The 9,652-nt window shown below is 38.9% G+C and overlaps 1 protein-coding gene across 9 annotated transcripts in view; it reads right to left on the reverse strand.

Annotated features, from left to right (window-relative positions):
• The window catches only part of AGBL2 (AGBL carboxypeptidase 2), a 52,897-nt gene that overhangs the window by 30,441 nt on the left and 12,804 nt on the right, over window positions 1–9,652 (reverse strand). For 8 of the 9 annotated variants that reach the window (XM_055091510.1, XM_055091509.1, XM_055091508.1 and 5 more), the window contains one exon: window positions 4,281–4,388. The exons of the other annotated variant lie outside the window; for it this stretch is intronic. In XM_055091510.1, the coding sequence (XP_054947485.1) occupies window positions 4,281–4,388 (108 nt within the window). The remainder of the gene's footprint in view (window positions 1–4,280; window positions 4,389–9,652) is intronic. 9 annotated transcript variants of the gene reach the window in all.

The following is a 9,652-nucleotide window of genomic DNA, read 5'->3' on the forward strand; positions in this document are numbered from 1 at the left end:
CCCGTGTCCCCCGCATCGGCAGGCGGACTCTCAACCACTGCGCCACCAGGGAAGCCCTGCAGTTACTTTTGCAAAACTCTTTTAGGCCCTACGGTTCTCCCAAGGGCTCTCTTTGTACCACACTGTTCTTATCAGATGTGTACAGAAGAATCTATTTTGTCATCTTTTGTTGATTTTCTCTTTAACTGTTAACTGATAAAAAATTTCTAGATTCTCAGTTGTCAATGGCTTTGCAGTGATGCAAGCAATTCTTTAACATTCATCAACTTCATACAATCCTGCATCTCTTGTAAGGATAATTTCACTTTTAAAAATATTTATTTATTTATTTGGTTGCACTGGGTCTTAGTTGTGGCAGGCGGATTCCTTAGTTGCAGCTTGTGGGCTCCTGAGTTGTGGCTCACTGGCTCCACAGTTGAGGCACGCAGCCTCCTTAGTTGTGGCATGCGAACTCTCAGTTGCAGCATGCATGTGGGATCTAGTTCCCTGACCAGGGATCAAACTCAGGCCCCCCGCATTGGGAGCACGGAGTCTTAACTATGCCACCAGGGAAGTCCCAGGATAATTTCACTTTGCAATTAATTTCTTACTGTACTTGCATTATGTTGTCAGATGTTAACAATATCCACCATCAACAAGTGACTGACACCAACAAAGATGCTGACGATCGGTCAGGACAGATACGAGAATTAAACAAATAGAAACATGTACTGGGTCTGATTTTATAAGTAGTCAGTTCATTAGTAAGCATATTCACATTATGATGACTTTTGCTTCTATATGCAACCTTGCCACTGTGGAGACTTAGAGAATAAATATTTGGATAATAAATGAAAGCAAAGGAGAAAGCGAGCGTAAAAAGCAGTGAAAGCACAGAGGAAGTAAAAACAGAAGCAGCAGCAGGAGTACAAGAGCTGGGGACCCATGTTATTCGATCTCTTCAGGGAACCACAATCAAAGTACAGATTGGCAACCAGATGTCATTAATATAGGAATTTCAATATTTTCTTTAGTCTTTAAGGTAACTTAAAAATGATCCAGGGGCTTCCCTGATGGCGCAGTGGCTGGGAATCCACCTGCCAATGCAGGGGATACGGGTTCGAGCCCTGGTCCGGGAGGATCCCGCATGCCGTGGAGCAACTAAGCCCGTGCGCCACATCTACTGAGCCCGCGAGCCACAGCGACTGAAGCCCGCGCGCCTGGGGCTTGTGCTCCTCAACGGGAGAGGCTGCCGCAATGAGAAGCCCGCACACCGCAACAAAGAGTAGCCTCTGCTCACCACAACTAGAGAAAGCCTGTGCGCAGCAACGAAGACCCAATGCAGCCAAAAGTGAATAAAATAAAATAAATTAATTAAAACAAAACAAAACAAAACAAAACCAAACCAAAGAAGGAACCAACTCATAGCCCACAGTAACATTTTTCAATAACAAAACCTCTTTCTTATTTTCCCCTCAATATCCTTACAGCAAGTGGTTGCTCTAGGTCTCCTAAGCTAACAAACTCCCAGATTCTCCCCGGAGCCCCATCTTCTCAGTTTTCTGTTTCTTCATTCCTCCAACAGTGTGGGCTCAATTCTCCTTGATGAATCCAAAGGACAAGAAGATCAAGACAGCTGCCACAAACGTGTAGTAACAGGACAATAAGGACCATTCACAAAAGCTGCCATATCAGGAGAATGAGCTCTCAACCCCAGGGTTTCCTCCTTTGTAGAAACACGTCTGGATAGAACAGATGAAGCGGTGGCGACTCATGGTCATCTGGTTTATTGAAAATGACTACAGCAAAGTCAATGAGAGGTGAAACAGGCTTATAATATCCAAGAATTTCTTGAGGTTGCAGGAGCAGTACATCCCCTACTATTTATAACCCAAGTCTACTGACTTATGATCTGAGTTTAAAGTCTCCCAAGCTCCTCCTCAGACATTCCATAAGGTGGAGCTAGGTAGACTCTGAGTTGCTTCACCTTTTCTACCACACTAGCTTTTGCCAAAATAGTAACGAGAGCTCAGAATCAAGGCAACTAGGAGCGGAGCATGTGTAACCACATCTCAGATGGGTCCTCTCTGCTAAAATTAGCTCATTTTATTTTTCTAGTTGTGGGAATGTAAACACATTGCAGTCCCTCCTTCCTATTACTGTTTTTTTCTGTAAAAACCTCCCCTGATTTCACTAACTTAACACATCCCATTTCTACTAATTACACTTGGTACATGTTCCTCCTCCAATAAAATAGATTTCTTTTCTGATCGTTACTATCTATTAGCTTACTTCTCTTTAACATGATATATCTTTTCTGCCTTAAAGGTTACTATTACCATCTGTATCACATCCTCCCCAGCACTTGTTATTGTCTGTATTGCTGTTATAGCTATTTTAGTGGGTTTGAAGTTGATTCATCCTTTCCATAAATATCCTTTGTTAAACGGAGGAAATTCTCTCCTAGTTCTAGTTTTCAGAATGTTCTTATCATGAAAGGCCTGATTTTGTCAAATGCTTTTTCTGCATTGATTGAGATGACTGTGTGTTTTTTTTCCCTTTGTTCTATTAATGTGGTGTGTCACATCAATTTTCTTATGTTGAACCACCCTTGGATTCCTGGAACAAATCTCCCTTGGTCATGGTATATAATCCTTTCCATATGCTGTTGAATTTGGTTTGCTGGTATTTGGTTGAGGATTTTTTCATTTATACTCATGAGGAACACTAATCTATAGTTTTCTTGTGATGTCTTTGTCTGGCTTTGAATACTGGCTTCATAAGAAGAGCTGGGAAATGTTTCCTCCTCCTCCTCTGTTTTCAAAGTTTTGAAGCATTAGTGCTATTTCATCTTTAAATGTTTGGTACAATTCAAACAAATCCTGTTAAGCCATCTGGCCCAGGGATTTCTTTGCAGGAAGATTTTAAATCACTAATTCAATTTCTCTGTCATAATCTGAATTATTCAGACTTTTTATTTCTTCCTGGATCAGTTTTGATGTTTTTCTAGCAATTTCTCCTGTTCATCTATGTTGTTTAATTTGCTGACATAAAGTCATTAATAGCATTACCTTGTAATTGTTTTGATTTCTGTAGAGTTGATGCTTGTGTCCCCTTGCATTCCTGATTTCTATAATTTGTGTCTCCTCTCCTTTTTTCTTGGTTGATCTGGCTAAAGTTCTGTCAATTTTGTTAATGTTTCCAAAGGACCAACTCTGGGGCTGATTTTCTGTATTATTTTTCTATTTCACTGATTTCTGTTTTTATCTTTTTTTTTTTTTAACATCTTTATTGGAGTATAACTGTTTTACAATAGTGTGTTAGTTTCTCCTTTACAACAAAGTGAATCAGTTATACATATACATATGTTCCCATATCTCTTCCCTCTTGTGTCTGTGTTTTTATCTTTATTATTTCCTTCCTTCTGCTCACTTTAGATGTAGTTTGCTCTTATTTTTCTAATTTATTAAGGTGGAAGCTTATGTAATTGATTTGAGATCTATCTTCCTTTTAAATACAGGCATTTAAAGCCATAAATTTACCTTGCAGTGCTTTGGCTGCATCTCATAAATTTTGATATGTTGTTTTATTTTCACTCAGTTCAAAATATTTTTGAACTCTTCTTATGATTTCTTTAACCCATGGGTTTCTTAGAAATGTGTTGTTCAATTTGCAAATATTTGTAGATTTCCCAGATTTCATTCTGTTGTTGATTTCTAATTTAATTTTGCTGTGATCAGAGAATATATTTTGTATGACTTCAATCCTTTTAAATGTATTAAGACTCGCTTTACAACCTAGTATATGGTATATCCTAAGGAATTTACCATGTGCCCTTGAAAAGAATGTGTATTTTGTTGTTGGGTACAGTGTCCTGCACATTTTTATAAAAGACAGGAATTCTACCACTAGGATGCCTGCCAATTAATGCAGGAAACCACAGAGTAAATGACAGTCATATGCACATACTACAAAGTACTCACTACGGTTCAGGAGGTGGAGAAAAGAAGAGCAAATTCCCCAAAGATCCAACATCTGATTTTCAGGAAGGGGAATAACAAGGAAGAAGCTATAAAAGGGACTCAGAACTATTAAGAAAACATACTAACATTTTTAAAAAATGATTGAAAATTTAAAACTGATTGGTCATGAATTTCAGGGCTCCCACTCAGGTTGGTCTGGAAAAGACAGTTTCTTTATCACTAAAATATGAATTTTTGAGAATCACTTTTATTATAGAAAATACATTTATTGTAATTTGGTCATGATTAATCACTCACTGTTCAGTGTGATGACAATACCTGAATCTAATTGATAGACAACTGTGCCTTTTTCTTCTCCTACAATTTCTGGTACCTTTTCATTTCCTGTGGGTTGATAGAAATATTCTGGTTGAGGTGGAACCCACTCTGAAAGAAGACATTAAAAAGTACAAAATAAGAAATAATACAAAAGGCACTTTATTAGAACTGACATGAAATCATAATAATGATTATTCAAATGGCTAGTATGGTTGAATCAAACCAAATTCCCACCCTAAGTTTCCAGTGTGTTTGTAAATTAATTATGTCTTGCTTCTTTCTATAAAGACTATGGAGAAATTTTTAACAAAAAGCATATACAACAGAAGTATAAAGTTTATTTTTTATATTTTTAGATTTTTTTGATGTGGACCCTTTTAAAAGTCTTTATTGAATTTGTTACAATATTGCTTCTGTTTTATGTTTTTTGGGTTTTTTTGCCACTAGGTATGTGGGATCTTAGCTCTCTGACCAGGGATCGAATCCACATCCCCAGCACTGGAAGGTGAAGTCTTAACCACTGGACCACCAGGGAAGTCCCAGAAGTATAAACTTTAAATAGAAGACCTAAAAATAAGGCAGAAAGGTCAGTAGAGTTGTTGCATCAACTCTTCAAAATTTGTCCCTGAGCTCCCAGTCAGGAAAATATGATCAGCTACATATTTTTTTATTAATATAGAGGAACAAGTATATCGGTTTCTTCAGAGGAAACAAGGTTTTTTCATTAACACTCAATTCTGAAAGATTTCTCATATGACACTTGGGTGACTTCTCAATATCATTTTAAGTACAGTAGCCACTGATGAAAGCCAAGGGCATATATAAAGACACAACTTAAATTCAACAGTACATTAAAAGAATCACACACCATGATCAGTGGGATTTACTCCAGGGATGCAAGGATGGTTCAACATTTGCAAATCAGTCAATATGATACATCACATTAACAAAAGGAAGGATAAAAATCATATGATTATTTCCATACATGAAGAAAAAGCATCTGACAAAATTCAACATCCATTTATGACAAAAACTCTCAACAAAGTGGGTATAGAGGAACTACCTCAACATAATAAAAGCCACATATGTCAAGCCCACAGCTAACACTATACTCAATGGTGAAAAGCTGAAAGCTTTTCCTCTAAGATCAGGAACACGACAAGGATGCCTACTCCCACCACTTTATTCAACATAGTACTGGAAGTCCTAGCCAGAGCAATTAGGCAAGAAAAAGAAATAAAAGGTATTCAAATTAGGAAGGAAGAACTAAAACTGCCACTGACACATATTATATACAGAAAACCCTAAAGACGCTATCAAAAATCTGTTGGACCTAATAACAAATTCAGTAAAGTTGCAAAATACAAAATCAATACACAAAAATTGGTGCATTTCTATACACTAATAATAAACTCTCAGAGACAAATTAAGAAAACATTCCCGTTTACCATTGCATCAAACAGAGTAAAATACCTAGGAATAAATTTAAACAAGAACTATAAGACATTAATGAATGATATTGAAGAAGACACAAATAAATGGAAAGATACTCTGTGCTCAAGGTTGGAAGAACCAATATTATTAAAATGTCCATACTACCCAAAGCAATTTACAGATTCAGTGCAGTCCCTACCAAAATTCCAGTGGCATTTTTCACAAAAGTAAAACAAACAATCCCAAATTTTGTATGGAACTAGTAAAGATCCCCAATAGCCAAAGCAACCTTGACAAAGAAGAACAAAGCTAGAGTCACCATGCTCCCTGATTTCAAACTCTATTACAAAGCTATAGTTATTAAAACAATATGATATCTGCATAAAAACAGATACATAGATCAATGGAACAGAACAGAGTGGAACAGAACAGAATTCCCTGGTGGTCCAGTGGTTAGGATTCTGTGCTTCCACTGCAGGGGGCACTGGTTTGATCCCTGGTCAGGGAACTAAGATCCCGCATGCCACGTGGCGTGGCAAAAAAAAAAAAAAGAATAGAGAACCCAGAAATAAACCCATGCATCTATGGTCAATCAATTTATGACAAAGAAGGCAAGAATATACAATGCGGAAAGGACAGCCTCGTCAATAAATGGTGTTGGGAAAACTGGACAGTCATATGCAAAAGAATAAAACTGGGCCACTATCTTATACCACACACAAAAATTAACTCAAAATGAATTAACGACTTGAATGTAAGACCTGAAACCATAATGCTCCTAGAAGAAAACACAGGCAGTAAGCTCCTTGACACAGGTCTTTGTGATGAGTTTCTGAATCTGACTGTAAAAGCAAAAGCAACAAAAGTGTAAACAAATGGAACTAAATCAAACTAAAAAGCTTCTGCACAGCAAAGTAAACCATCAGCAAAATGAAAAGGCAACCCTTTATTTTTTTAATTTGGCCATACCACACGGCATGCAGGATGTTAGTTCCCCAACTAGGCATTGAACCCAGGCCCTGGCAGTGAAAGCGCAGAGTCCTAACCACTGGACCACCAGAAAATTCCCAAAAGGCAACTTTCTGAATGAGAGAAAATATTTGCAAATCATATATCTGATAAGGGGCTAACATCCAAAATATATAAAGAACTCATACAACTTAAAAGCAAAAAAACAATCCAATTGAAAAATGGGAGCTTCCCTTGTGGTGCAGTGGTTAAGAATCTGCCTGCCAATGCAGGGGACACAGGTTTGAGCCCTGGTCCAGGAAGATCCCACATGCCGTGGAGCAACTAAGCCTATGCGTCACAACTACTGAGCCTGCACTCCAGAGCCTATGAGCCACAACTACTGCGCCCACGTGCCTAGATCCTGTGCTCTGCAACAAGAGAAGTCACCGCAATGAGAAGCCCGCACACCACAACAAAGAGTAGCCCCCGGCTCGCCGCAACTAGAGAAAGCCTGTGCACAGCAATGAAGCCCCAATGCAGCCAAACAAACAAACAAACAAACAAAAAACCCCCCAAAAAACCACTTCTACAGGGTAGGGACAGATGACCTTAAGACTTCTCAGCTATTGCACCAACTCAAAATGTGCCCCACAACAATTTCCAAACACCCTAAGGGAAGTTCTGTCCCCAGTTAAGACACTGAGCCAATCCTTGTATCTTCAGCTTCATCTCTTTTCTTTCACGTTGAAGGCTCCATGGTTACCCAAACATGTCTTGTTCTTTTTCTGTTTCCTCTAACTGGAATACTTTGCTTTGATCCTTTCAATTGGATCACTTCTAACTCATCCTTCAGATTTCAGCTTCCGTGTCAACTTCTCTTGGAAACCCTTACTGAACTTCCAGGTTGGGGTTAAGTGTTCCCAGAGGGACCAAGTGCTATGCAATTGCCTGGTTCTATCTTTAACTTCCTCACTAGTCTGTGAGCTCTGAGTGTCTCCATTTGCTCATCACTATATCTCTAACACCAAGCACTATACTTAGCATATGGTAGATGCTTAATGAATATACAATGAATGAATATTATAAGAGGAAAGTGAGAAAATAAGAAACACCCAGTTGTTTATCAGCAGTCTTAAGCAGAGACATAAGTGTTCCAGCAATCATAAAAGTCCCCACTTCTGAAAATCCTTTATAAAATGAATGCTAAAGATTGTACTTGCATCAAAAACTCAAAGATATGGCCAACATGTCATAAAAAAAAGTCTCCACCATTCCCACAAAAATCTCCAGTCAACTCAAAATATGATTAAAAAATAGTAAACGTTTCTGAGAATCTGAAAAAGAATATATATATATACATATATATATATATAGCTGAATCACTGTGCTATACACTTGAAACATGACCTTATAAATCAATTAAACTTCAATAAAATTTTTTTTAAAATGCTTTCTTCTTAGGAACTGTGCAGAAGGGGAGAGGCAGCACATCGAAAGGAGGCCCTCTGGAATGTGGAGTTCCAGAGTTTGGAGGGAAAATAAATCTTCAGCTCAGAGAGGTCTAGCACTTTCCCCAGTGACTCATGATCAACAAGGGGCAGATGGAACCAGGTTTCCTGACTTTTGCTGTAGTGGGTCACTGCGTCTGAAAGTGATTAGAAGAAATTAAGCAAGTGAACAAAGAAAATTACCTACTGGGTCAATGAAAACCAACTTATTTCCTCAAAGGAGTGGTTTATGTTTTAAAAAGTACCTTAGGGAGGAGACCTACAAGATGGCGGAGGAGTAAGACGTGGAGATCACCTTCCTCCCCACAAATACATCAGAAATACATTTACCTGTGGAAAAGCTCCTAGAGAACACCTACTGAAGGCTGCCAGAAGACCTCAGACTTCCCAAAAGCCGTGTGGCTGAGAGAGTCTTGGTGCTCCAGCCTGGCGTCAGGCCTGTGCCCCTGAGGTGGGAGACCCAACTTCAGGACATTGGTCCACCAGAGACCTCCCAGCTCCATGTAATATCAAAGGGCGAAAGCTCTCCCAGAGATCTCCATCTCAACGCTAAGACCCAGCTCCACTCAACAACCAGCAAGCTACAGTGCTGGACACCCTATGCCAAACAACTAACAAGACAGGAACACAACCCGACCCATTAGCAGAGAGGCTGCTTAAAATCATAATAAGGTCACAGACACCTCAAACCACACCACCGGACGCAGTCCTGCCCACTAGAAAGACAAGACCCAGCCTCATCCACCAGAACACAGGCACCAGTCCCCTCCACCAGGAAGCCTACACAACCCACTGAACCAACCTTAGCCACTGGGGGCAGACACCAAAAACAACAGGAACTACGAACCTGCAGCCTGCGAAAAGGAGACCCCAAACACAGTAAGTTAAGCAAAATGAGAAGGCAGAAAAACACACAGCAGATGAAGAAGCAAGGTAAAAACCCACCAGACCAAACAAAGAGGAAATAGGCAGTCTACATGAAAAAGAATTCAGAGTAACGATAGTAAAGATGATCCAAAATCTTGGAAATACAATGGAGAAAATACAAGAAACGTTTAACAAGGACCTAGAAGAACTACAGAGCAAACAAACAATGATGAACAACACAATAAAAGAAATTAAAATTCTCTAGAAGGAATCAATAGCAGAATAACTCAGGCAGAAGAACGGATAAGTGACCTGGAAGATAAAATAGTGGAAATAACTACTGTAGAGCAGAATAAAGAAAAAAGAATGAAAAGAATTGAGGACAGTCTTAGAGACCTCTGGGACAATATTAAATGCACCAACATTCGAATGATAGGGGTCCCAGAATAAGAAGAGAAAAAGAAAGGGACTGAGAAAATAGTTGAAGAGTTATAGTTGAAAACTTCCCTAATATGGGAAAGGAAATAGTCAATCAAGTCCAGGAAGTGGAGAGAGTCCCATACAGGATAAATCCAAGGATAAACATGCCAAGACACATATTAATCAAACTAT

The sequence above is a fragment of the Physeter macrocephalus genome, chromosome 16 (genome assembly GCF_002837175.3).
Source record: "Physeter macrocephalus isolate SW-GA chromosome 16, ASM283717v5, whole genome shotgun sequence".
In the NCBI taxonomy this organism is placed as follows: domain Eukaryota; kingdom Metazoa; phylum Chordata; class Mammalia; order Artiodactyla; family Physeteridae; genus Physeter; species Physeter macrocephalus.